At 45.3% G+C, this 27,664-nt stretch overlaps 1 protein-coding gene and 1 long non-coding RNA gene across 3 annotated transcripts; one reads left to right on the plus strand and one right to left on the minus strand.

The window, feature by feature from the left end:
• Window positions 1-7,212: 7,212 nt before the first annotated feature.
• Window positions 7,213-16,781, plus strand: nfil3-5 (nuclear factor, interleukin 3 regulated, member 5). 2 transcript variants are annotated; one of them, XM_004066312.5, is made up of 2 exons: window positions 7,213-8,977; window positions 13,415-16,781. In XM_004066312.5, the coding sequence occupies exon 2, from the start codon at window positions 13,886-13,888 to the stop codon at window positions 15,653-15,655; it is 1,770 nt and encodes a 589-aa protein (XP_004066360.1). In that variant the 5' UTR covers window positions 7,213-8,977; window positions 13,415-13,885; the 3' UTR covers window positions 15,656-16,781. The 2 variants fall into 2 exon arrangements, with proteins under 2 accessions (XP_004066360.1, XP_020561962.1); XM_020706303.3 differs by lacking the exon at window positions 7,213-8,977 and adding an exon at window positions 9,067-9,396.
• Window positions 16,782-24,957: 8,176 nt separating this feature from the next.
• LOC144994193 (uncharacterized) lies at window positions 24,958-26,610 on the minus strand. The gene is made up of 3 exons (XR_013657627.1): window positions 26,407-26,610; window positions 26,186-26,301; window positions 24,958-26,115 (listed from the first exon to the last, which is right to left on the minus strand). It is a non-coding gene; the product is annotated as an uncharacterized LOC144994193 (long non-coding RNA).
• Between the last annotated feature and the right edge of the window lie 1,054 nt (window positions 26,611-27,664).

The raw sequence follows: 27,664 nt of genomic DNA on the forward strand, positions 1-27,664 counted from the left end.
GAAAATGGAAGCCTGGACGAATTTCTTCTCTTTCACCCATTTAAAGCTGTTTTGTAAATGTTTGACCAGACCTGCTCCTCAGCCTTTCTCTAAATGTGTTAATGGACTAGCTGAATCAGCGTCCTCAGCATGCGTTGGTGTGTTCAGATCAGCAGGTGGAGACATTGCAGAGCCTTCCAGCCGCATGGCTGAGCCCAAACACTGCAGGAGGGGTTGAGGCATGACGGCTCACACAGTGGATGGAGTCCAGGCGCTGCCTCCTTTGCCGATGGGGATGTTTCCATCGAGAAAAACGGCCCCTCCCAGCTTCCTGAAGCTGCTGGCAGCAGCTGGGATGAAGACACGAGGCGTGCCACGCCTTCCTTGGGACGAGCCGCCATTTCAACAAGCAGGAGAACTCAGGGGGTCATGCATCACACATGCACGGTCACGCATCACACACCAGATGTCCGGATGCTCAATGAGAGTCAGAGTTTAAGGAGGAAAGGCTTTGAAGAAGCTCCCTCACACATAAAATAAAAAACTCCAGAGGTGCAGGAGAGACATTTCCACCTTCAGGCAGCAGAAACAACAGTCCACCTGGAGCCATGGTGGGACCAAAAACCTCGCTGGAGGACAGAGTGGAGTGGACACAGTGTGGAGTGGATGCATGGAGTGTCAGACTTTCAGGGAGGACGACAGCGGTGCTCCCCAGCAGCTCTGGAAGGGGGTCAAAACTCTCAGATCCACTTTTTGTCTCCGCTCCAGTAGCTCCTCTCTCAGCATTTGAGCTCTCAAAGCTCACACCCAGACTGACAGACGTCACGCTCTCCTCAGCGTACAGTGTGGCGGTAACTCAACGCTGCCCTGTGGGAATTACCTCATCCGAAACTAGTTTCTTCTGGGTTTTTTTCCAGTGTTAAACTTTCTTTTACTGTAAAGTGCTGTTTAAATAAAGGTTCATTCATTCATTCAAGTCTGATGTTGCGACTGCCTGAATGTGTTTGTGCACCACATCTTTCATCAGGACCAATGAAATTCTTTCTGGTCATTTTAAAGATATTTGTGCAGTTTCTGTAGAACATCATGCTGTAAATAAAAATGATGTTTGGCCCAGGTTCCTGCATGCAGAGCAAACCCACAGATGCTAGCAGGGAGCGTGCAAAGTCCTCCTGAAAGCATCCTGTGGGGGTTTGAACCTTTCTGCAAAGAACCACAGAGCGACTGGTCAGCCATGAAGTCCACATCTGCCCCTCTAACGTGATCTAAGATCCTTTTAGCTTCACTCCTTTCTTAACTCGTATGAGGGACGCACAAAAGGAGACAGCAGGCTCACTCACTAGGATCAAATCAGATTCTGGTCATTCTGAATGGCTGCGTTGCCATGGACAAAAGTAATCAGAATAAACGCCAGATCGGAACAAAAATGCTTGATGTAAACACGCCGTTCAGAAAACTCTGCCCCGATCTGACTCATTCGGATCCAAATTACTTTCCAATGGAGATAGGCGGGTTGATGATCCGATGGTGGTGCATGTAAACAGTTTACTCCGATCGTGGGTCACTGCTGCTCTGGTTTACATCATGCATGGACGATGTGACGCTCTGGAGGAGACTTTAGAGCGCTAACAGGACCGGTCGACGGATCCACCCGTGTGAAGCGTGTCTCTGATCAGAGCAGAGACGTGTGGCTTCGGCTTTTGACCGCCGTCCGTCCGGCCACTCTGCGTGAGCGAGCTGCTGGACTCAGGAGAACCGGGTCTCCTAGCAGAGGAGCAGCTCTGGGACGGATGTGAGCTAACCGAGGCGGCTATTGAATGGAGAAATGCTGCACAGTCCTGAGAAACCGTGGAAACAATCCTGTGAATTCATGTTATTTCAGAATAAAGGCTGATGTTGTTCCCACATGTTTACATGCAGCAGAGATGCAGATTGCAGCATCGACCGCATGGATTTGAACTGCATCCACGGCTAAATGTTGTTGTTCTTCCAGCTCTGTGCAGCCAAGAAAAAAAGCACTGATTAAAAAAAATATGAGTGAACAAGCACTTAATAATAATCTCGCTCTATAATGCAGCTTTGCTTGTTTACAACATAACTCAATGTTTCTTCTTCTACGGTCATTTCCGGTCTTAGAGAGTTCTGCACGTGTCGCAATGATTTATTCTGACTGAAAGTGTGGAGTTTGGAAACGTTTGCTATAATCTGAGTAACCGTTTTTCTGGATCCATGAACACAGTTAAATTCTAATCCGATCAAAGATATTTTGCACATAAAACCGCAGCTACTGTAGCAGCAAATCGAGTGTATCCGGAAGCAAGAAGACCTTCTTTCGGGGCTAAAAGTGGTCAGAACATTGAATGTTCCTGAGGAGAGGAAGGAGCACGCCCTGCAGCTGCTGACCAGTCCCTTTGGGTCACAGACAGAGCTCTGACTTTTTCAGGAGAAGAGCACATGTGGCTGCTGGCAGCGATTCAGCCTCTGCTTGGTCGCTTCTGTCACCAAAATGTTGATCTTCTGATGAAACTGAAGCTTTTGGAGCCGGACGTCAACCTTTCCCAGCCCCCTCTTAAACCCCTGATGTGGCCGATGTTTCATGAAAACATGCAGCGTTCAGTCACAGCTCAGTGCGTCTCTCCCTTGAATTTAAATCTGCACTAGCGCTCTGCCTCTTTACCGAGCTAAGACAGGCCAAGGGGACAGAGGGACAACGTCAGGGAGGCGGGGAAAAAGTGGGCTCTGCATGAGTCATCCATCACGTCAGCAGCAACAAAAAAACAAAAAAAAGAGGGTTATTTTTAGTTTTGGAAGCAGCTGCTGTGGAAGATGATTGTCCTCTGCTGAAGTGAAGGATGCAGGAGTGGAATCCATTAACGGCACAACCTATTTCATGACGGAATTGGACCATGATAAAACAGCAGAGGATCCCAAAGCTCCGCCCACATCATGACTGGACGTTTCCAACATTGTTACTGTTCATAATCAAATCCTCTGACCTCATCTTTAACTTTAGGGAAGTTTTTCTGGAGCATAATTAAAAAAAAAAAAGTCAAAACCAGAAATCCTTTTTCATTTTCAGAATGAAGCTGTATTTTTGACTCACAATTTAAATGAAAAAGCAAACCGCTTTTTCATTTTCTTCTTAAACACTGCTTATTCTGTCACTTAATTAAAATGATAATGGAAATGGTATTTGACATTTCATTTTCAAAAACTTCTCTGGTAAATGTGTAGCAGAATTCATTTAGAAATGTCTAATTTGAGGAATTTTAATGGATTCACAGAAATGCTTTTTCATTTTCACAATGTATCTGCATCAAATGACTCAAAATTAAAAATCAGTTCTTTAAAATGCTTTTTCATTTTCTTCTTTAACATCGCTCACTCTGTGACATAATTAAAGTGAAAATGCAAAGAGGGGAATGCATTTTCGTTTTCACATTCACCCCGCAAAAACGGTAGCAATAACAGTGAGTATTTCCAGGGGGAGGCGGGGCGATGACGTCAGTGCTCACTCGGTGTGGCTACCTGCTCTGTGCGAGCAAAGCATGTCTGATCAGTGCAGCCACAGTCTTCGTGTTTGTGTGAAGTGAAGGGAAGGTTGCTTTGTAACGTACAACGCCTCGGAGGACGATTCAAACATCAGTCTGACTGTGTCTCCGGCAGAACTGAGTCTCTAAGCAGAAGAGTAGCTTTGAGGCAGCTTTTGAAGGCGGAAGTGCCACTTCGGGCAGTCCTGAGAAACTGTGCAGTCATGTAATTTTATGTTTTCAATCGTGTCCAGACAAAATAAAGGCTGAAGTTTTTCCAACATATTTACAGCCATGATGCACATTGTGGCATTACAGTCCCTGACAAAAGTCTTGTCGCTTATCCATTTTGTAGAAACAAAAGCGTTTAACCTCACTTTTAATGAATCCATTGGTTTTAGAAATGTCTCATGAAAGCTAAAACCCTCCCAAATTATCTTCAATATACTAAAATAAAATTGCTTCACTGAAGAAAGATTGATCATTTAATGAACACAGAAAGGTCACATTTTGGCAAGACAAAAGTTTTGTCGCCTACAGAGAGTAATGTGAAAATTTAACAAATAATTTACTTCAAAAACGAAAATATGTTGCATAACATCAATGAATTAAGTAGTGCTACTGTGAGATCCATATTTAATATCTTGTATGACTTCCATGAGCTTGAAGGACAGCATCCATGCAGTTTGACAATGATTCATACAATTTATGGATGAAGTCATCAGGAAAAGCAAAGAAAGCAGTCTTCCATGCCTCCCAGAGTTCATCAAGATTCTTTGGTTTGGTCTTCCATGTTTCCTCTTTCATTCTACCCCAGACATGCTCAATGATGTTCATGTCTGGTGACTGGGCTGGCCAGTCCTGGAGCACCTTCATCTTCTTCGCCTTGAGGAACTTTGATGTAGAGATGGAAGTATGCCATGGAGCACCGTCCTGCTGCAGAATTTGACCCCTTTTATGGTTGGGAATGGAAGAGGTAGCTAATACTTCTTGATATTTTAGGCTATTGATATTGCCTTCCACCCTGCAAATGTTTCGCACACCCCCATACTGGATGTAACCCCAGACCATGATTTTTCCGCCACCAAACTTAACTGTTGTCTGGGTGAATCTTGGGTCCATTCGGGCTCCAGTTGGTCTCCTGCAATATTTGCGGCGGCTGTGATGTAATTCAACTGAAGACTCATCTGAGAAATCCACCTTCTGCCACTTTTCCAGCGTCCATCCTTTTAGCAGGCTGTGGGCCTTGGCAAATGCCACACGTTTTTTCAATTGCCTTTTGTTTAGTGCTGGTTTCTGGGCACTGATTGGACCATGGAGGCCATTTTGAGACAAAATTCTACAAACTGTTCTGGTTGACACAGGGACTTGAGGTGACCAGGCCTGGTGTAGTTCTGCTGCAGTGGAAAAGGGGCTGGCCTTGGATTTTTGGACCAACAAAAGGTCCTCTCGAGCAGTTGTCTTGCGGGGTCTGCCGGACCTGGGCTTGTCAACATCTCCAGTCTCTTCAAATCCTTTGTACTTGACGCTGAGACACATTGAAGGTGTCAGCCACCTCAGCAGTGGATCTGGTCTTCAGCCTCTTGATAATCAACGCTTTGGTCTCAGGGTGAATCTCAGGCATGTTGTCAGAGGTCAGGTTGCAGTTGATGTGAAGGCCTGGTGTGCTGGGGTTCTTTTTATACACACCCACTAATTGATTGATCAGTAATTGATCACAGGTGAGGCTGTAATCTAGAATTGGGTGCATCATATGACAAGGCGACAAAACTTTTGTCTTGCGAAAATGTGACCTTTCTGTGTTCATTAAATGATCAATCTTTCTTCAGTGAAGCAATTTTATTTTAGTATATTGAACATAATTTGGGAGGGTTTTAGCTTTCATCTGAGACATTTCTAAAACCAATGGATTCAGTAAAAGTGAGGTTATACGCTTTCATTTCTACAAAATGGATAAGCGACAAGACTTTTGTCAGGGACTGTATGCCTGCAGTACGGAGTTTAAATGCATCAGAAGCTTAATGTTGTTGTTGACACGTATTAGCCTGATCCTAAACCCTTCTCCTCAATCTTATGTTTTTATTTTCATCAAGACAATAATAATAAATCTGGTTTTATTTTTTTCCCTCTCGGGTTAACGTAGGACAGCAAACTTTCAGACTCGGTCAGAGAGAGAGATGGAAAACTGCAGCCTTCAGCGGCCGTCATGCCTGGAAGCTGAAGCAGAGAATCTCTGGGATGAAGTCGAACACAGAAACATGATTACCATGTAGAACTCTTCAAAACAAATAAACATGATCTCTCAGTAATTTATGTGTCTTCCATGCATTGTAAGTGAGATAGTGAGTGACAGAGACACCATTCCATGTAGCGATCCGGCTAAAAACATTAGCTGGTAGCTCCTCCCACACTCGGCCTGGTGCGTTCACGGAGCTCCAGTACACAGAAGTTTCGCAGAACTCCAACAGCCACACAGTCCGGTAATATATTTTCATGAGAAAATAAGAACTGCCAGACCGACCCTAAAATCACCTAAATTTTGACTGCTCCCCTAAAGCCATGTTTACCTGCAAATTTAGAACCAAAACCACCCAATTTGGCAACACTGCCGGGTGGGCAAAGTGCGCAGAAGAACAGTGAGCACTGACGTCATCACCCCGCCTCCCCCCTGGAAATGCTCACTGGTATTGAGTTTTGCTACCGTTTTTGCAGGGTGAATGTGAAAACAAAAATGCAATCCCCTCTTTGCATTTTCACTTTAATTATGTCACAGAAAGAAGAAAATGAAAAAAGCATTTTAAAGAAGTGACGTTTCATTTTAATTTTGAGTAATTTGATGCAGTTACATTGTGAAAATGAAAAAGCAGTTTTTTAAATCCATTTTAATTGTCAAATTAGACATTTCTAAATGAATTTAACCACACATTTACCAGAGAACTTTTTTAAATTAAAATGTCAAATAGCATTTTCATTATCATTTTAATTAAGTGACAGAAAAAGCAATGTTGAAGAAGAAAATGAAAAAGCATTTTGGTGGATTGCTTTTTTTTTTTTAATTTTGAGTCAAAAAAGGCAGCTTTATTTAGAAAATGAAAAAGCATTTCTGGTTTTGACTTTTATTTTTAATTATGTTACACAAATGCATCCATAGACAGAATGCCCAAAAAAGATTATTACCACAAAGTTTAAAGGTTTACATTTCAAAAAACTAAAAAATATTTTAAAAATCTGAAAGACTCAGTCAGAATCAGTTCAAAGCCTTGTGAATAATTTGTAGTTTGAATGGTGCCTCTAGCTAAAAGTATTTTGAAGTTATAATGGCTGAAAGAAGCAAAGGTTTTCAAGGATTCCCCATGTATTTCAATGGAGGCAAAAATCCTGGAATATCTTGAAACGTTCAACGATTTGAAAGACCAAAAGTCAAAAGCTGGAAAACTATGAAAGAGCTGAACATTTTATTAGTTGAATGGTTAAAATTAAAATAGATGAAAAATTTTAGAAGGAGTTAAACGCCAAAAAAATGGAGGAAGATACTAGATTACATAAAGAGAAACACAAAGAATTTCTGTCTTTCGGCGGTTTTTCTTCTGGACAGCAGGGGGCGTGCAGGAGCTTCTGTTCCACGGCTTCATTCATTCACTGCACTGCTGAGGGAACAAAAACAAAAATGTCTCCTCCTCCAACGTGTTTACTGCTGCAGCACATGCTGCTCATGTAGGACAAGCAGGGATCAGGAGGCTTCACGCTTTATTTTGAAAACCCTCAGGAAGGAGCTGCAAAAATAAAGGCAGAGCCTGCATGTGTGTGTGTGTGTGCAGAGCTGGAGGCCCACATTTCCCAACACTCCCCACCAAAACAACAACACGGCATCATCTTTTGTCTGCGGCCGGACCACCTCGTCCACCCCGAGCATCCAAACGGCGAGAGCCTTCTGGTTGCTAGGCAGGCGCCGACACGCAGCCGTGTTGCTAGGGGAAGGCCTGCATGCAGGGGCAGCTGCAGAAATGGTGGACATGTTGGGGGGTTGGTGGTTCCAGCAGCGCGCTGATGAGGGAGGAGCTACACAAGTTCAAGGCCGCTGTTTCCACAACACGCCAGAGCTGGAGATGTTATGTGTGTGTGTGTGTGTGTGTGACACAATGCATGTGTGTGGTATCAGACAAAGCAGGGGGGAGGATGTGAGTCTGAGGCAGGGCTGATGTAACTGGAGTATGGACCACAGCTCAGAAAAACAGGCTCAGGATGGCGCCTAAGCAGATTTGAAGGGTCTGCACACACATCAACAACAACATATAAATATTATATGTCAACATGGAGCGATTAGGGTGAGGCCATGGGCTGAGATGAGTTCAGACGGTGTGCAGCAGAAAGGATTCAGGAAAAAAAGGGTTTATAGATTTATACATTTGGTCTCCTCCTGTCAGATCTTTGTCATTGGCTAAAACAAAAACAGTTTGATCTTAAATTTTGCCGTAAAAAAAGACAAAAATGGTTTCTGGATGGACGATTTGCGCCAGTTTTAGGTTCATTGTGTAATTGTGAAATTATTGTGCAATATAAAACAAATCTGTAAAAAAAAACTGGGGTTGTATCTCACTAAAATATAAATTGTAACCATGGCCAAAAAAAACAGTTTTAAAGATAAATTATCAGAGCAAATTTGTTAAATTGTCCAAAAAGGTTTTCCTTTTTTGTTTTGTTTGCTGCGAACATTTTTTGCATTCTCTAAAATAAAAGTTTTGCTTTTAAAGTGTTATGAAGGAGCTAAATATTTGTTTAAAGAAAAAAATGTTTAATATGGATTTATTAAAAAATCAATGTGGATAAATTTAAAATTGAATCTCTATTTACAGCTTATTTTACCATCAATTGTGAGCTTTTTTTATTTTTAAGGAAAATAAATTCAGCAGTTGAAAGAGTTACAGCTCCATCCATACGGATCGTTTCAGTTGTTGTGGTTGCTGCCTTTGGCTAAAAGGCAAGGTTGCTTTTACGCACACAGAGCCTTTGCTGCCACGCTGAAAACCGTTTGGGCCACGAAATGACCCCTCCGGGATGACATAACTATTAATTAATTGGAGCTAATTTGGCCCAAAGGTCAGGCGGTTGTGAAACGAGCCCCTCCAGCGGGGAAGACGGATGTAGGACGCAGGGAGAAGGAGGCTCTCGTGCGCACAGACAGGGCGCAGAAACGTGACGAGGCAGCCACGGAGCTGTTATGCAACCGCTGACCCACTAACACACATCTGTGGCAGCGGAGACGCAGGAACTGGAGCAAAGTGTCCGCGAGCGCGCAGCAGCAGATCCACGCGAGCAGCCAAACCGCAGAGACCCCGCAGCCGAGGCGGCAGGACAAGCGCAAAGTTTCCACCTTTTGGGAGGTTTCCTGTGCGGGAAGACGCGGGCAGAGACCGCTTTTGTGTCGGGGAAGCCTACGCCGTTCGCCCCCTCCTCCCGGTCCAGGAAAGGTATGTTTTGAACTGAAGCTTCTCTTTTCGTCTCACCGCGTGCGTCAAATCAGCAAAGAAGGAGGAAAAAAAAATAAACATTTTCAGCCTCGATTACGCGACGATCGCGGGCGGTTTTTGTTCACATGGCCAAGCGCTCTGCCGACTCGTCCCTTGTCCACGCGTGACTTTGCGGCTCTTTTTGTTATCACGTAACGCACGGAGACGCAGACTCAGTCACATTGTTCCCGGTTAACGGTGCATTTCCCCTCCTATCTCGGGGAAACGAATCCCGAACACAAGCGGAGCCAGTGTCAATCGAGGAGGACGTGCTCCTCCACGGACGGTCACGGTGGAGTTTTCCACGCCGTGGATCCGCCGTGTTCAACGCGGACTCTATACGAGGTGCCGCACGTGGCGCGAGCCGCCGCTCCATGTAGGTCAGTGGATCAGCGGAGATGCTGAGATTTAATTTCCTTCCAAAATAATAGCAGAAACCAGAATGTGCGTCCAAATTTGGGTTTGAAAATAGAGGAAGTCATTCTAAATGGAGACGTTTGCTCACATTCAGGGGAGATTTGGGGGGTTTACGCAAACAGATTCTGTTCAGGATTCATTTTACGCAATAAATTCTGTTCAGGCTTCATTTGAAATTGGCTTTAAAAGGAAAGCAAATTCACGAAATTGTTCTACACCCGTCAGGTGTGCTCAGTGAAGCCCTCTGCTTGACTTTGTGGGAGTTTGCGGGATGACATAACCACCGCACACACAGCAGGGACGAGCAGTGAACAGGCGCTGCCTTCCAGGACGGCTGGGATGAATTCCCAAAGTTTCTGTCTGCTGGTTCCTCTGTCTGAGGTCAAAATGCTGTGAATCTCTGTTGTCTTGGAAAAGCTCTCAGCAGTGATGCAACAGCAGCGGCTGCTGCTATTTTGGTCTCCTTCCTCAGTCAGACCCGTGGAGAAGGATAAAGGCAGAACCAGATATAGCGCTTCTTTTTTTGTCTCCAAAGAGACAGATGCAGTCTCCATTTTGCTTTGTTGGAAAGTTTTATGGTCAGAGAGCATCCAGAGCGGCGGGACGGCTCTGGTTTGTCCTGCTGCTGCTCTGGTCCCAACCAGACCCCTGAATATAGGTCAGAACTGGATCTGGGTAAGGGGACACGTGAGGTCTGTGGGTTAAGTGGCCACTCGTTTAACTTGTAATGCCATGCTGGGAATCAGACTCAAGAGGAAAAGATAAAAAAGCTTTTTAAAAAAATAGCTGTGTGCTTCCCAGACGTCTGTAGTTTAAGCTATGAATCTGCGGGGACTTGTCAGAAGGCACGTTGTCCTGTAGCCCGGCTGACCCAGATTCCTGTGTGGTGATTTGGTTTGACAAAAGGCCACTGGGCAAACGGTCCTGGAACCTTTTAAAGGATGGAAGATGTGAAGTGGTTTCCCTCACACTTGCCTCACAGGAGGTCAGAGGTGAAGCATTCTTTCTGCAGCAGCAAGTGTCTGCGGAGCTGCCCAGGGGCCTTTGTCCCCCGCCACAATATCGGCTGTGAATGGTTTTTTTTTATGGGAAACACGTCCGCTGGGAGGCAGCTGGACGGGAAACGGGGCCTCAGAGGTCCTCGGAGCCCAGATTGCAGGGCAGTCGCAGGCAGAGACCTGTGGCGTCCGCGGCCATGCAATATGCATGCCTTACACAAGCTTGGCTTTGGCAACAGGAGAAATTCAGAGCACGTACGCCGTGAGCAACAACAGCAGCCCCTCCCCACGCAGTCCTGGGAGAGAGCCTGTGAGTGAATTTGGCTGCAGAGATGGGTGTGAGGCGTGACGTCAACGCCGTTGCCCCGGCTGCCTGGGATTGTTATGTGCTGTCGCCGGCAGACGAAGGTTACGTGGAGATCAACGGGGCTTTCATAACCTGCAGATTCGCTGAAATTCCTCTCGTGTCCACCAACTGGATTCCTCCCATCGCCGCTGCCCCCCCTTCCCCACACCTCTTTCTGTTCCTCTATTTTTAGAGTGCACTCTAATACTCCTTTGCCGCTCCCTCCCTCGCAGTCCCACTGACCTATTTTGCGGCGGCGGCGCACCGTCAAAGACAGGAGGAGTGCTTACAGCTTTGCATGGTTTTTTAGGTCAGTGGGACAGCGCAGACGTGTGCGTGCTTCCTCTCCCCGCCTGCCTTTGTTTGGCACGCCCTATCCCTGCGTGTCGTTATGAAAATGATCCAGATTTGGTTACCGGGTTGGAAACGGGGCTGGAAAATGTCCTGTTTTCTTTGTGTGTGTTCAGGCGTCTTTGTGTTCAGTGGAGGGGCTGCGAAGAGGCATTTGGAAAAAGGGAGCAGGATTCTGCCCCCACCCCAGAGAAACAGCTCTGTAACCAGGGCAGTTTCCAGTTCATTCCAGGGCAATCCTCCTCAAAACAACCAGTTATGTAATCAGCTAAGTGGCTCTCGGCTGCAAGCAGTCTGGAGAATATGGATGAGTTTGGTACTGAAGGCAACATGCGGAGGTTTGAACCTTTCGTCACGATTCAGTGCACATGACGTGAGACAAAGCAGTAAAATCAGCAGAAAACAACAGAAACTATGACCTCTGCCTGACTGTCTTGATGTCAGGTGTACTTGTAGCTTAGCGTTCGTCTCAAAACTGGACGAGTTTAATCAAAGCCACACATTTAGCCGGGTAACCATCTGCCCCATCTTTGCGTTTAGCACTGTGGACTCAGCAGGTTTGATTGCAGTGTTAGTCCTAACTCATCCGACTAGCACCCCCGAGTCCCGTTGCTGCAGAAAGTATGAGATGTGTGAATAGCTTGTCAAAAAAAAACAATTTAGAACATGTAAACATGTGGAGTATTAGAATTGTATTTGTCCTTCAAAGTGTGGATCCACTCTTGTTTAGGGTTCACATGTGTGAGCACGCAGGACTGATGTGCTGGTGAACTACGTCTTTCAAAGTTCTCATTGTGCATTAGGTATTGTCGTCATCTTTTGTAGCGCGGTCCTTCATAGGAGTTCTTTGGATGGTTATGTAGCTCTTCCCTTCCTCTAAACCAGAATTTAGAACCGGTTCAGACACAGGGTCTGCTAGGGACGCAACGATTCACTTTCCCCACGATTCGATTCCAATATCCATTTTTGGGTCACGGCTTTGTTTCGGTTCCATGTTTGATTTGTATTTTTTTTTGGAACAACAAAAAAAATTGCAAATTTACATTTGCTGAAAAGACAGTAACGAAGAGAAACATTTCAAGTGGCTTGTGCTAAGCGGGGCTAGCGGTGATCGGCTAAACACTTTCCTTTTTCTATGCACAGTGTGCACATCCATCTTTCCAAAAGTTCAGAGGTTGTTCGTTTTTCGTGGGTGAAACGCAGACACGCTGCCGATGCGTGACATCATGGAATGGCCGGCACCCACAAAGACAGAAAGGCGGAGCCTCAGAGATCGAGTCGTCTTACTTCCGGACAGAAAAATGAGCTGCAAAATAACCTCAGATTTCATAAAAACATCATTCGTTAGGCTTCCAAAGGCTAAATATGTTCGTATACATGGATATAGCTTACTCTGAAAGGGTTCAGAGAAGACCCTTTAGTGGTGTAATAGATGGTTTGGTTTTAGACAAAGAATTATGGCATCCCTAGTCTCTACTGACTTGATCTCTAGTCCAGATCCAGAGTCCGAACAGTCAGACGTCTATGATGTTCATGTCAGGCTGACCTCGTCTAAGAAAAACCCATCAGCTCACCCAGAATTTTCCTTCATGACTCCTCATCCGAATCCAACGATCTCTGATGATAGAAGGTCCGGTTTTTGCTCTTGACTGAATTGAAAGCAGCACCATCATTGTCACTGTGACAACAGGCCCAGTGACCTGGATTCTTTCTGCGCCAGTGAAAGGCTCTTTGTGCTGCTCTGTGTAGTCATGTGGTATTAATGACATATCAACTGCAGCGAGAGGCTTAAAACTGGAGCAGATCTGGTTGTTACATAACAGCGAGGCGCCGTCAACATCCCTCCGCGGTGCATTGTTTTTAATTTGTGACGCAAGACTTGTTGGGTAGGAAAGGCTTCCTGTTGAGCGCCGATGTTGACACCGCACAAGGAAGCCCAGCAGCTTGCGGCGTTGTGTAATTTTAGACGGTGTGATGGCTATCTCAGTAAGTGAGAAGTGGTGGCAGAAGTACCGCAACAAGCACAAATTATATTTGTACCTCTTCGGTTCTCGCTCTTGCTAAAGTTACAGTGCGTCAACATTAGTTGGTTCTGCTGTCAGCTCTTTATTCGTCCGTGGCAGCATTACATCATTCCTCTTCACATCTGCGCAGACTTTTGAGGGTTTAACGGACATTTTTAACACGATTTGAATTGACAGTGTGAAGTGAATGAAGTGAATTATCTGTTACGCTGACCTATTTCTTCCTCCCTTTGTTCCCTTCCCCTCTCTCTCATTGTTTCAGTAACCCAGTTATCAGTCGGCAAACAAGTTGGATCGTCAAGAAGTCCTGAACCAGACGTGCTGACCTAGATTCAGCGCAAGGCTCAGCAAGATTCGGGGCAGTGGTCTGACAAGCAGATCTGCAAAGACGCCAATAGCAACAGGAGCTTTGGAGGACTTTCTGGAGAAGATCATTCTTTGTTCTCTTCCAAGTTTCTGAAAGACAACTTCAATGTCTGAGGTTTTTGTGGAGTTCCACCTCTTTTTAATCTTTCTGGCTAATCTGGACACTTGAAGGTTTTGATCTGAAGAGAAAAGTAATGTAAATCAATGAGTCTTTTGCTTCAAGGTTCACAAACTACTCACCCAGAATATTTTGCCGACCCTGCAACATAGATCCAAATCAGTTACCAAGCGGAGGAACTACACAGTTTCACAGTTTCCCTCCTCGTCGTTGTTAGGGTCATCCTCTGGCCCCCCAGCTGGAAAGATCATGGAAAGTCTCAGTCTGCACATCCCAGCCGCCAGCACCAACAATTCCATAAAAGCTGATACTTTTAGCCCCTACAGCAGCGGCCTCTCATCCCCGGTCCCTGAAGGTCGAGGCGGTCGACAGTCCAAAAGCAGCAAACCCACCATGACCTCTCGCCGCAAGCGCGAGTTCATTTCCGATGAAAAGAAAGATGCCTCCTACTGGGAAAAACGACGGAAGAACAACGAGGCTGCGAAGCGCTCAAGGGAAAAGCGACGCATCAATGACATGGTGTTGGAGAACCGGGTCTTGGCGCTGAACGAGGAAAACGTTCGTCTGAAGACGGAGCTTCTTCAGCTCAAGCTGCGCTTTGGTCTGATCAGTGCGGCCTCTTACATGGAGAAAAGCCAGCAGATCTCCAGCAGTGCAGCTGAAGGCAGCAACAGCAGCGCTAACGGTACTCCCAACGGTAGCGCCTACCTCTCCAGCAGCGGCTACTCCAGTGCGTCCCAGGTCATGCTGAACTCGGACTCCTCAGAGACGGAGCAGTCCAGCCGCGGCGAGTGTCCTGCTGCGCTCCACAAGTACTCTCCTCTGGGCTCCATGTCCGACATGTCTGATGGCTCCTCCAGGGACAGCCCTGATCCCATCAGCTACAACATCAAGACGGAGCCCTCTGGCTTGGAGATGGCTGGACTGGAAGACAGCGGCCAGAATGGGATCTACCAAAACGGTCTTGTCTCTATCGGTCACCAGATGGCTGAAACTGCAAAGAACTACCAGCAACACGAGCAGCCGTGCCGCATGGACACTTCCAGTCCTGCTCCCCAGGCCTCGTCTGCACCGAGGAGCGTCATCTTGTACCAGTCCAGCAGCGGCTGTTACCCCATGGAGAGCCAGCGGTCAGAGGAGCAGCAGTCGCAGCAGAGCAGACCCCCTCAGCATAGCCAGCATGCCCCGTCTTCCTACTTCTCAGACTGTTCTTTGACCATCACAGAGGTTGCAGAGAAGCTTAAAAGGACAAAGACTATGGACTCGCCCCAGTACGACTACACCAACGGTCATGCCGAGTCCCCAGATGAGCTGCAACAAAGTTATCACAGCAGCCAACAGCCACAGGAGAACCTCCATCACTGCAGCTACCAGGGTCAGGAAAACGGCCTGCAGCCCCCCGAGAGCCAACAGAACCCCTTTGCCCCCAATCTCATCCACAGCGAGGAGGGCAAACCCTCCTACATACAGCACAACGGCTACCTCAGCACGCTGGACGAAGAGCCACCGGTGCTCACCTATGAGGGGGGGCCACAAGCTGATGGTTTCTATCAAGAAAACTTCTCCGCTAAAGACACCTCCTCCAGTGATGGAGACCCCCGCAGCTCTGACAAGGAAGGCTCCACCGATGACGAGTCACCGTCCTCGTCCTCCTCTGACATCAGCAACTACCACCAGAAGATGGAGGAAGCTGCCGGTTTGCACGGCCAGAGCCAGGCAGAGGTCAAAGCCACTGCCCTGCCCCACAAACTCCGCCTCAAGTACAGAGCCCTGTCCAATGGAGCATCTGGAGGTCAGCTGGAGGGCGGGGCCTGCGCCTCCATGGCGCTGCCCCAACATCCGTACCTGGCTCTGCCCAGCAACCCCCACAGCAGCCAGGCCAATGAGGAGAGCAAGGAACTGGAGGATGAGACCGACGAGGTGGAGCCTCAGGTGAACGGGAGGGCCGAGGCGAAAAGGGAGGCGGGGAAAAGGGGTTCGGGCAGTGGGAGGGGTGCTCGCAATAAGAGGCGAGATTAGGGACAAAATGAAGCAGCCGGGCAGTGTCCAGACTGAAGGAGCTGCTGCTGCAGGTGTGTTCTGATGTGGTCTAGTTAACAATCATCACTGTGTCACCACACCCCCTGCCTATACCCCCCACCCCCATGACCTCCTCTCTGTGGACGTTATCACCATCTTCAGTGGTTGGTTGTTGTTTGCCTTAGCGGCGGGTCAGTGTTTGTTGTGGCATTGCAGGGGCATTGCTTCGACCAAAGACACACTCAACCTCCCCATTTTTAAACTGCTCCGCTGGTACACACGTTCTCGTTACTCCTGAAGCACTTAAATTGTATATTACTGTATCATATAAATTTTCATAAAGGATTATATATTTTAAGAAAAAAAATGTGGCAAAAAGAAAAAAAAATGCTCAAGGCAGTGGAGTGTGGAAGATGTACATTTCTGAGAGGGGAGTTTGTCTTTTTAAAAAACTGTGTACAGTCTCTGTCTGTGTGGGAAAAGCGCCTCAATGAGACAAGAATCACCACCCGCCAAAGACAGATGGATTTTGGGGGCTTGTCCGTGCTCAGTCAAGGCTTCTGTGTCAGCCTGTTGTTCATCCACTTCAGTCTTTTCCAACGTAAAAACGTACAGCAATGCTGCTCTCATTTGATGAGGTGCCTCTTTAATGTGATGTTACCCCACCCCCCCAACAACAGAGTCAGACCCCTCCCCCCACACCCCCAGCACTGATTTGTTTCAGCTACTGTTGATCGTAGTGTGTAGACTGTTTGCTGTCCCGGTGCCTGCTCCTGGCCACTGTGTATAAATGTATAGTTGTTTCTCTTGTATACTGCTTTCTTTATTTTATTGCCATTATTATTATTTTATTATTATTTTCTAAAATGTTCTGTTTGTTATTTTTCTGGCTCCCACTCGTCTTGTTTTGTTCTCGGCTCTTCCTGGTTGTGCTGTGTATTTACTCATGTGCCACCCTGTACCAGTTACCATTTGTATTTCGTGTTGCCGTATTCTCTTCCTGAAAACACAAAAAAGAAAAAGGTTTGTTCTGCAGTGATCATGTGTTGATACAAGTCAAATGCAAAGGCAGAATTGTTGAAGATTTGGTAAAAAAAAAAAAAAAAATTAAAGTTTGTTAAAGTCATGCATGATTCCTGTGTCCTTATTCTCTTTTTCAGCCTTTGCTAGCAGGAAACTCAACTGAGAGGAGCTGCACGCTAATTCAATGGAAGAACATGAATGAGTTTGAACAGCTATGGGGAAAATTTGTGGCTTTTAAAAGAAAAAAAACTCTATTTACAATATTTTCTCCAAGCAGACTGCAATTTCAGTTTGGATGATAAAAAATAGCAAACAGAACTTATAAGGTACATCTTCAATGTAAAAAAAAAAAATCTTTCTTTCCTGAATCTTTAAAAGCCTCAGTGGCTAAACTGATAAAATCTGCTAAAGCATCAAGAAAATAGTTCACAAAACCTTGAAGAAACTCGTGTAATGTTTAGGTCGTCTCACACAGCCGCTACATACATTTGTCGCATATTGCACGGATGGAAATTGATCGTAATTTAATTTATGTGGAAAAAGTGAGAAAAGTTGTGGTCTATACATGATATTTCCACAGATGTATCAGGTATGAACCACGTGAAAACCATGGAAGTACAAATAAACCACGCAAAGAACACATCAACCAACCTAGAACATGAACCGTGTGTGATTATTGGGCTGTTTACATACATTTCATTGGGGATTTTTGTGTCAGTTACATAATTGAATGTGATATGTGCGCCATACACGCGATATAAATGTTGTACATCGGTGGTTCATGCGTGAAAGGTCCATTAGATATATATGTGGAAAGTACACAGGCTATGTCTGAATCCCCACCCTAACCCCCAAGTACTAAAAAACTATATAGTGCGGTACTATGTAATGCCCTTGATTCTAAAAGCAATTTTAAAATCAAGAATTTTTAAAAGCATCACGCTCACTGCTTCTTTTTTTTTGATGGCGGATATGACGTCATCAATTTCATTAAAGTCAAAATCGAATTAAAATGATCGTTTTGAGACGATTATTTATGAGTCCACTGTCTTCTGAAGATAAAAACGTTCATGGTTTATTTAAAAAATACATTTAAAAACATTTTTTTGGCAAAAATTAATCTAGGGAGCATCGATGCACACTGTTTTTTTTGCAGAGTTCTGGGAAATTTCTAGGGGACTTGATTTTGGAATTGTAGATTCGCACAGCACTGCAAAATGGCGAAGGCACTATAAAGTGAGTAGGGAAGGAATTTGGACACACCCACAGATTTGTGTATGCATCTCACAAAAATCACGCACAATTGTGTAAAATGATGTAATTGCTCATAAACTACGTAGAATACGTGTAAATCGCGTAATCCTCGACCAATCAAAAACTGTAAGCAGCTCAAAACCGTAAAGCAAGAAACACTTAGGAATGGGGAGGGGAAGGGGTGGGGGCACCTATAGTCCCGCCCACAATTCAGAGGTGAATTTCTGATTCGGAGCTCTTGCCGCTCTGCAGAAACTAAGTCCTAGAAAAAAACAAAGTTTTGGGGGATTTTGGCTAAAGACTGCAGGGTCATAATTAAAAAGATCACTGAGAACTCTGAAAACAGATCAATAGATGATCAGATCGGGACTTTATGTCGAGAAAAACCTGACATGACTGTGATCGACGCTGCTCATTTAAACCACCCGCACTCCTGAGCTCCGAGCCTGATGAGCAGTTCTGAAAATGTTTGTTGTTCCCATCAGATGTTTCTAGATTTTGAAGTGATACCAGAATCTGAGCTCAAATGCCTGACATGCCATCTGTGTTTTACGTTAACGGCAAGGATTGCTTTGAACGGCATACTTTCCACAACGTCCAAAGTTTATGTATTACATTTTTCACACAAGGCCTCGTTTCTGAGCAGCTTCAGACGCTAAAAACCCAGCTGCAGCACTGACACGTTCTCCTGACTGATCAGATGAGTGATTGGACTTTTCCTGCAGGCTGTGGTTACACAACTGTGAGTGAAGGTTAACAGGCATCACCGGGTGGATGGAGACTCGTTTGACTGTTAAATACCTCCAGGATGAATCTCAACAATGAGGCAAAACAAAAGAAAGAACACGGAGATCTGCTTGGAAGTTTATCACAAGACTGGAGCCTGTTCAGGTATCTCTGAAGAGCGGCAACGTGCCTCCACAAAACCTCTGGAAGACCATCAGCTCACCTCACAAATACTGGATGGAGAGCATCACCAGCAGCTGGTCCGATTCCCTGAGCCTCCATAAAAGTTTCTTGTTTTCCTCTGCTTGTCATTTTCTCCGAACCTCTTGGTTCTGCTGCCGCGAGGCTCAAAGGAAAAGCCTGCAGCTGTGTACCGCAGCGCCGCCCAGCCAGAAAAGCCTGTTTCTCTGCTGACAATGAATGAAAACATGAACTGCAGCTAAAAACGAAACCTTTCAAGGTCTCACTGGCACAGGAGTTGACAGATGACCGCAGGAATCTGAGAAGGTTCGCTGTAGGTTCTGCCTTGAAGACCTGCCTTTGGATGTTTCTCTCATTAACGCCACAAACTTTGGAAGTTGAGCTTCAGCTGGAAAAGAGGGCAACAAAAACAAGTTACACAAGGGTTTTTTTGTGTGTCGGGGCGCTGAGGCCGGCTCCTGTCAGACCTCCATGGAAGCTGCTGTGTGTTACATAAGAGACCTGGAGGGAAGGATGTGAGAGGCAGAGGTGTGGCAACTTCAGAGTTTTCAGGGCAGCAGCTCTGTTAATGCCACCAGGGAACAAACAAACCCCTGTTTGTTTCCATCCCCCGAGGTTGCTGCTCGACGTTGTGCAACTTCGTGAAGCAACGCGTTGCCGGCTTCCGACTGAGGGATGGGGCTTGTGAGGAGCAGCTGACCACAAACAGACCCGCTCTTCTTCCTCAGTAATACGAAACTCCTTTTGTGTTTTCGCTTCAACAAGGTGACATTCCTGAGAAAACCGCAGTGCATTATGCTGCACCCATCCTCCCCTCCTTCTCCCTGCCCCCCCCCCCCATGTCCTCGCCTCCTCGAACTGTGCGAGCTGCTGTGGGTTTGTGCAGAGGCTGGAGCAACAGCCAGTGAAAGTAGGTCAGTGAGAAGAGACGGGAGAAGGAGGAGAAAGAGGGGTTAGTCAGAGAGGAGAGAAGAGGAATGGAGGGTGGGGTGGGAGGGTTACGTCACACCCCAACACTCATTAAAGTTGAACAAACTCCCCAGAAGGAGGCTCAGTCTGCCTGAGGGAGGAGCTCAGGACACAGGCTGCTGTGAGCAGACCCACTTCTGCTGCTGCAACGCTTTAATCCAACATAATGGATGTTTTGTGACCTCTGCTGGGCCGCTGTAACATCCTGCGCCGATTGCATAACGCGGATTTGAGTGGGTGGAAAGAAAAGCCTTAAAGTGACATTTAGTCTTCTGTCATAACCCCAGACAACGTCTACCTGTCAGGCAGACGACCCAGGACGCTGACGTGACGCAGGGACGTGCGAGAAAGTTAGCTTGACAGAGCTGCTGGCGGCACACAAAAGCGCCCATCAGCAGCAAAGTGTGGTTATGTAACCGGGATACTGCAGCATGTAGGTCAGCAGCATGGGGAGAGGCAGGGGAGGAGAACGCTGAAGACACACTCCTGTCAGGGTGTGTGCACGCCGGCAGCCACTGGTCTGCGAGCACGAGATGTTCACTGGAGTCACAGCAAGCCGATGTCAGACACCATCAGTCTCTTCTGAAATCTCTGCGGAAGGAGCTGAAGGACGCTGCCGGGGTCTGCGCCACAACCAAGCCGAACGTCCCCAGAGTTAATCCCCACCTGATCAGAGCTGCATGTAACAAATTCATGAAAAAAACAAACACTTTCTTCAAAATGGCGGCTTTTCTGTTGGTTTTGTCTCCATAGCAACCATTTTATTTTTGGGTTGCCAGGTGGTGACGAACAGGTCTACGTCATTTTAAGTAGAATCTGCAAAAGTAAATTCGGGGATTTCCTTGGCAACGGAGGTTTTTTGCTTAACACGGCCACATTCCTCGTATTTTCACGTAGCACGTGATATTGTGTTGTTCGCTTCAGTCAACGACTCATGTATGCCTTTTTCACAATATTCCAGTGCAAAATGTGGGAGCAACAGGGTGTTTCCCCACTCACCACGCTAACGCTGTTCAAAATCTACTACAAGGAAGTGCGAGGCTGTGATGTCATCATTTTTTTTGTTCATTATCGCTGAATCCGAATTGCTTCCCTACTACCGGTCGATGATGTCATCAGTAGCCGCTGGTCATCTATGTTAGCGTGTAGCTGGCAACGCTCAGAGAATACGTAACAACAAAGTTTTATAACTTAACAGGCAGCCTTAAGTCGCTACGGACGGCGGCACAGAATTCCTGATTGGTGCTCGGCGAAGCCCTAACCTTCAGTTAATCAGTCAAGAATTATCCGTCCAGTTCTACCCGGAGTTCTGGTAAATGTTTGACTCACTTTGTGAGTCACTTACTGATGGTCGGCTCAGGCCTGCAGGAGGCCTGCCAGATAAGAAAGGAACCGGGAGGAACCGGCCCCTCTGGCGACAGAGTTACAGCGCCCGCAGTGACCCGCTCAGTCCACGCCGCCGCAAAGTAGGTCAGGGTGTAAATCTACAGATGTGACACACACATGCACACACTCGCATTCACGCACACGCGCAGAAGCCCTGCATTTACATCATTGTGGTAAATTAGGCCACAAGAAAGTTGTGTGGCGTTCAAAGGAAAGTGGGTCAGTGGGAGAAAATGCGTGTGTGACGGATCAGCTCCACGTTATGTAACTCCAAAGCACACGCCAGCTTCAATGCTCACGCCAGCTCCAATGTTGTATGAGCTTCCAGAAGAGGCCAGCAGGTGTTAGGAGATCATCCTTCCGCCTCGGACATCACCGATCTGTTCTTTTAGTTAGTTTCCGCCTCTGTTTTTAAGAGTTTTTGACTCTTTTTAGTCAAAATGTTGCTCAACATTTCATGACACTTGAGCCGTCCCAGAGCGATTTTACAGTTTTTCTTTCTCACGGCGCCTTTGAGCAAAGTTTTGACACAAACTCAAAAATAAACATCTAGTATCCGTTGGAAATGCATGTTTGACAAATTGACCCCCCACCCTCTCAAAAAGAAAAGAAAAACATGGTGACATCACAGCGAGAGAAACCATCAAACAAATGATTGGGGTCAAAATCTCTAAAAAAGTTATTATAAATCCACAAACGAAATGAAACTTGTGTCTCTCGTGTCGAGATTTCCAAAGGAAGTTTAGAAATTATTATGGGATGGCCACATGACCTACTGCTTGGTGGTCATTTTGTGAAAATAGTGTGACATTTCATGATTTTCACATTTTGACACAATACAGGAACAGAAAACTCCATTTGACACACATACCTCCAGGTTAAGTCTATAACCACAATCGACGTTTTGTTGACCTTTGAACTCTGGAAGAGTCTGCCATCTTGAACTTACCAAAAAAAAAAATCCCCTTTAGTACCTTCTACAAATTTAAAATCCTCCCAGGAATTTTGATCCATTACTTCCTGACTCCTCGAGCATCATTGGAAAGCTATGTGGGGAAAAATGTTGTAAATAAAGTTTGTAGTCTTTGAACAGCGTTAGCATGGCGAGCTCGCAAAAGTGGCGTTTCCGTGTTGCTCACACATATTTCCCCAGTGAAAATTTAAAGGATGATTCGTTGGCTCGAGCCGAATAAAATTTTGACAAACAGTACGAACATGTGGGTGGGGTTAACAAAAAACCTCTGTTGCCAAGGAAATAAAAAAAATGTACTTTAACCAATTCTCCAAAAAATGACATCGACCTGTTCGTCACCCCCAGACGACCAAAAATTAAAATGGTTGCTATGGAGATAAAACCAACAGAAAAGCCGATATTTTGAAACAATACATTTTTTTCCCATAAATTTGTCTCTTGGAACTCTGACCAGGGTGGCAGGGGGGGAGGGGCAGAGTGACGGCAGATGAAAAGTGGGTAAGAGGGCGGGAGGCAGTGAGGGAGCGGCACGTTGCCCCTGTGGGCCATACAGTGCCCCTTGCGGCTTTAATTTAAGCTTACTTGTTAAATTCAACCCTATTCTGTAGAAAGTAACAATTTTATTTTTTAATGTGAACTTTAACCAAACTGTTCTATCAGTCAGATTTTGATGAACGCCTTTGATTGTCTAAACTTAAATTCCCTGGAGGCTCTGATGACAGAAACTCTGATGTCCTAGAGCCCAAATGCTGTGCTCTGTGAGTCTATAGTTTCAGACGGTTGCCAGGCAACAACAGAGTCAACAAGGAAGCCACTTGACCTGCAAAGAAACAAGGGTGCAGCATGGAGCTTCAAACATCCCCCCCGACTTCAGAGTCTGAGATCATGGAAGCTGTTTTTATCCTCTGTGAGATCACGGCAAAATCCCGGCTCTGCAGACACCAGCGATGGAGAAATCTGCTGCTGCGGAGTTCAGCTGCCTCTCAGTCCAACTTTTGCACGTTTTGTTCTGTCCATAGGAAGCAGCGACGAGGCAAAGGATACAATCAGAAAGCACTGAGCGTTCCTAGACACGCGCCCTGAAGGCACAGCTCCAGAGTTCAAAGTTAAAGCAGCTCTCGAGTGACAGCAGAGGAGGCGTGACGCCCCGAGGTTTCGCTTTACTCAGTAATTACCTCCCTAAACGCAGACGGGTTCCTGTCGCAGGACTCTCTGCCCTGCTAGCTGGGGCTTCTGCCCAGGAGAGGGGCAAAGCTCATGCTCACCACAACGGTGGACTGGAGCTTCGGTTCCTCTGGAACTGAAAGCCTGCAGCGTTTGGAGGCCCCCAAAAACGTTCAGGGGTCAAAGACAGGCGGGGTCACGTAGAAAAACTTGCTTCATCTGGGAAGATGGGAGCAATTTTGATGATGTTTTCATAAACTGGCTTACCAATGACATAATAGAAAAAACTGAAAACTCTTATATTCAACCGTAGTAAAGATCATTTGTCTGTCAAAGACTTTCTTGCTTGGTGTGATGTTTATTTGTGCTTTTCCTTAGTTATAAAGTTCAAAGTTACAAGAATCTAAACGGAATTGAATAAAAATCCAGCAGTCTGCAAACAAGCTTTCAGAAAAGAAGATGATATTTTCTGAAAAATTTAAAACCACTTAAAATGGAAACACCTGAATCCAAAGCTTTGTTTCTATTAGTATTAGCTAGATAAGCTACTATTAGTATTGGTAATTCAGCATTTAGTCAGTTTAGGTGAGAAACGGACTGGCTTCTTTTTTAGTTAAAGGCGTTGAGCCGACAGCTCCAGAACCGCGAGCCAACTCTACAGTTCTGTCATCATCCGAGAGCGCCTGAATGTTAGGAAAATACCAACCAAAGGCTTGTCGTTTCTTCATCAAGCTCATTTATAGCAGTGACACAGTGACACTGAAATGACAGAGAACACAGAATATCAGCCGTTAAACCCCCCCACCCCACACCATTCCAGTTAGAGAATGGCTTCTTAACCAATCAGATGACTCCGTCTGATTGGATGAAGGAAACCCTTCATAAAACATGAAACAAGGTATCAGAAACAAACCCGGGAGTTAAACCCTCGACCATCCATTGTTTTTTGTTATGTTTTATAGAGGAATAAACCCAAAAATATCAGCGAACTCTCAGCAAATCCCCATGAAGAACATAACGAGACTCTTTGAAAACCCAGTCTGTGGTTCTGTCTCCCATCTGCAGCAGGAAGACCTGAAAACGTGACATGTGGTCAAAGAAATCCATGTAATATGTGTAAGTGCAGCTTAAAATGATACACTTTTATTGTAGCCCATGGGTTGGGAAATGTGTAAAAACTGGTGGTTTAATTCTTACTTCCTTGGAGTGTGCACTGAATTTTGTTTGAAGGACGCTCAGAAGGAAATGATTATTTCCATTTGAGCCTTTTCTGTTGGCCGCAGGTGAGCACGTTTTTTGAGGTTGCAGCAATTGGCCCTTGGTCTATCCTAGGCACTTTAACGTTGGGAGTGGGGTCATCTAGACCCACTAGACAGTGCTCTGAACCTTTTTTCTTCAATGATTTGTGATCTTCACTGGTGTCCATGGATTCAATGAAATCTGTCCACCTTTATCCACCTTTGTCATGGTAGGGAGAACACGTCAATGTAAGGGTGGGGTCATCTGGACCCCATAGGATGGCACAAGGGTTAGGAGTTCACGCTGGGAGAAAGATCTGCAAAAAACAATACCTTGGACTCAAAGCGACTCTTTTCTTGACAAGCGGAAACAAGGTACTTGTTGTGGTTGTTTTTGTGTTCTTGTTTTATTAATTTTTTTATCCTCACATTTTATAATGTTTCGTTATAGTTTTCACGCCGTAATGAGAGCGAAGGCACGCATTGCAACCCACAAGAAGTGTGATGACGTGCAGAAGTGCAAATAAACGCAGTTTGCAAACCGACAACCCTGTTGTCATGAGAAGAGCCACAATATGTCAACTTTTCATTGGTTGCACAGTTTGTGACAGCAGTCCACAAACATGACAGTAACTGACAGTGAAAGCTGTTAAATGTGATGTATGAGGATGTTTCTGCAGAAGATCAGCCGTTAGATAAGTCCACCAGAAGGGTCAGTGCATCGTTCCTGTGTCCCGTCTTCACCTCCTGCCCCACGGCGGTCTCAGGAAAGTCCTTTGTGAGTTCTTTGGTTCTGGAGAAAACGTTGTTTCTCTGTGCGATGCATCTTTAAAAGTTTGTGGTTGCATGAAGAAGTTCCGCCTGACTCGGCCCAGACTCGCATGTTTTCCCACCGAGCAGCGGGAGAGCCGTGACTCAGCCGGCATGAATGCCTCCTCCCTGCTTCCACATCAAACCTTCACTCTTATGTCATCCTGGCCGTCACGTGGACAGCACCGACACGTGCACGGCTCAGAGGAATGGCTCTTGAGTACATCAGCCCCAACACATGAATACTTTAAATGGAACATTGCCGATCAATAAAAGTAATTAAAGGCAGAGAGGGGGCAGAGCAGATGCCTGTGTGAGGTTTTCCAGTTGCACTTACAGGAAGCTTCCATGGGGTTTTCATGAGAACTGGTTCATAATTAATGAGACAGTCATTCCTGTTGAATGATCTGCAGAAGAACTCTGCTGCTAAACCCTTTTTTTCCTTCACCTCAAGCGAAATCCTGACAACACAGACCCAGATTCACCTTTGGACGACTCTGTCTTTGTCTTAACCGATAACTTTTCTACGTTTCTTTATGACATGTTTCATTTATTGACTTACTATTTCAGGTAATAATTTACAAATAGATTAGAGAGAAGCACACGACACATTAAAGAAGCTAACTTATATAATCCCAGCCCCCCTTCTGTTCTTTCACTTTACAGGAAAGTTCTGGTCCTGGAGCAGCGGGTTCCCAGTGCCGAAAGGAACAGACCTAAAAGAAGGATGCAGTCAGGAAGACACCACCGCAGAAACAAGCACTACTGCCAGAAAGGGTGTCTTACACCCAAATGGGGGGGTAGACCTGTACGGGTTCTGTGGGGTTTTGGGTCGTCCGGGTCCGTGGAGCGGCTGCATCTTAAAGAGAGCGCAGGTGTGTCTGCAGTTCTTTTACGGACACCTTAAAGGGCGTCATAAAGATGGAATATACCATTTCTGTGGATGTGTTAAGTACATTGTGAAGTATTCGTAAGGATAATGGATGTTACGTCCACGTATGACGTACGGGTGATGCTGTCGTACGGCGTCCTTACGCCAAACTCTGGCCGTCAGTATGATGTGAGGACTATTAGTTGTTAGTATGCTGCTAGAAGTTAGAAGCTGGGGAAAGTATGGTGCACTGGGGTTCTGTCCTCTGTTCTCTATGGAAGCGATTCTGTAGCATAATTAAAAATAAAAGTCAAAACCAGAAATGCTTTTTCATTTTCAAAAGCTGCATTTTTTGACACAAAATTAAAATGAAAAAGCAATCATCCAAAATGCGTTTTCATTTTCTTCTTCAACATCACTTATTGCGTCACTTAATTAAAATGATAATGAAAATGGTATTTGACATTTCATTTTCAAAAGTTCTCTGGTAAATGTGTAGCAAGATTCATTTAGAAATGTCTAATTTGACAATTAAGATGGATTAACAGAAATGCTTTTTCATTTTCAAAATGTAACTGCATCAAATGACTTAAAATTCAAATGAAAAATCAATACTTCAAAATGATTTTTAATTTCTACTTAAAAACCGCTTATTCTGTGTCATAATTATAATGAAAATTCAAAGAGAAGATTGCATTTTCATTTTAACATCCACCCTGCGAATAGTGTCATATAGTTCAATTCGAATAAGCATTTCCAGCGGGGAGGCGGGGCGATGACGTCAGTGCTTCTCCGTGTGTCCAGCTGCTAACAGACACATGCTAGCAGCAGTGAAGCTGCATTTACCAGAGAACTTTATGAAAATGAAATGTCAAATACCATTTTTATTATGATTTCAATTAAGTGACAGAATGAGCGATGTTGAAGAAGAAAATGAAAAAGCATTTTGGTGGATTGCTTTTTCATTTTAATTTGTGTGTCAAAAAATGCAGCTTCATTTTGAAAATGAAAAAGCATTTCTGGTTTTTATTTTTAATTATGCTACACAATTGCTTCTATAGCAGAGAAGCAGCAGAGCTGGTTCTCCAACAGACTTTCCATCTGCTGCGTCTGCCACAGAGAGACTCTCTGGAGACCATTCTACAGTTTGCTGTTAGACCAAACAATGACTCACCTGTAGGAAAATAAAGGTGAAACTGTCACAAGGAGCAGTATTCATCACAACTGTCTATTTATGCTGGTGCTGACGATTTGTGCGTCTGTTTCTCATGATCATAATTTGCACATTTACTCATCTGTTTTGGATTTGGATTTCTCCCTTATGTGTGTTCCAAGTTCTAACTTTTATTAACTGCTATTCCGTCATGTTTATTGTTTGGCTTTCACAAAAAATG

The sequence above is a fragment of the Oryzias latipes genome, chromosome 1, assembly GCF_053564925.1.
Source record: "Oryzias latipes strain Hd-rR chromosome 1, Olatipes_Hd-rR_3.1".
Taxonomy (NCBI): Eukaryota; Metazoa; Chordata; class Actinopteri; order Beloniformes; family Adrianichthyidae; genus Oryzias; species Oryzias latipes.

What these genes read in the sequence shown, in the direction of transcription:
- nfil3-5 (XM_004066312.5), top strand. Translation starts at nt 13,886, where the DNA reads ATGGAAAGTCTCAGTCTGCACATCCCAGCCGCCAGCACCAACAATTCC.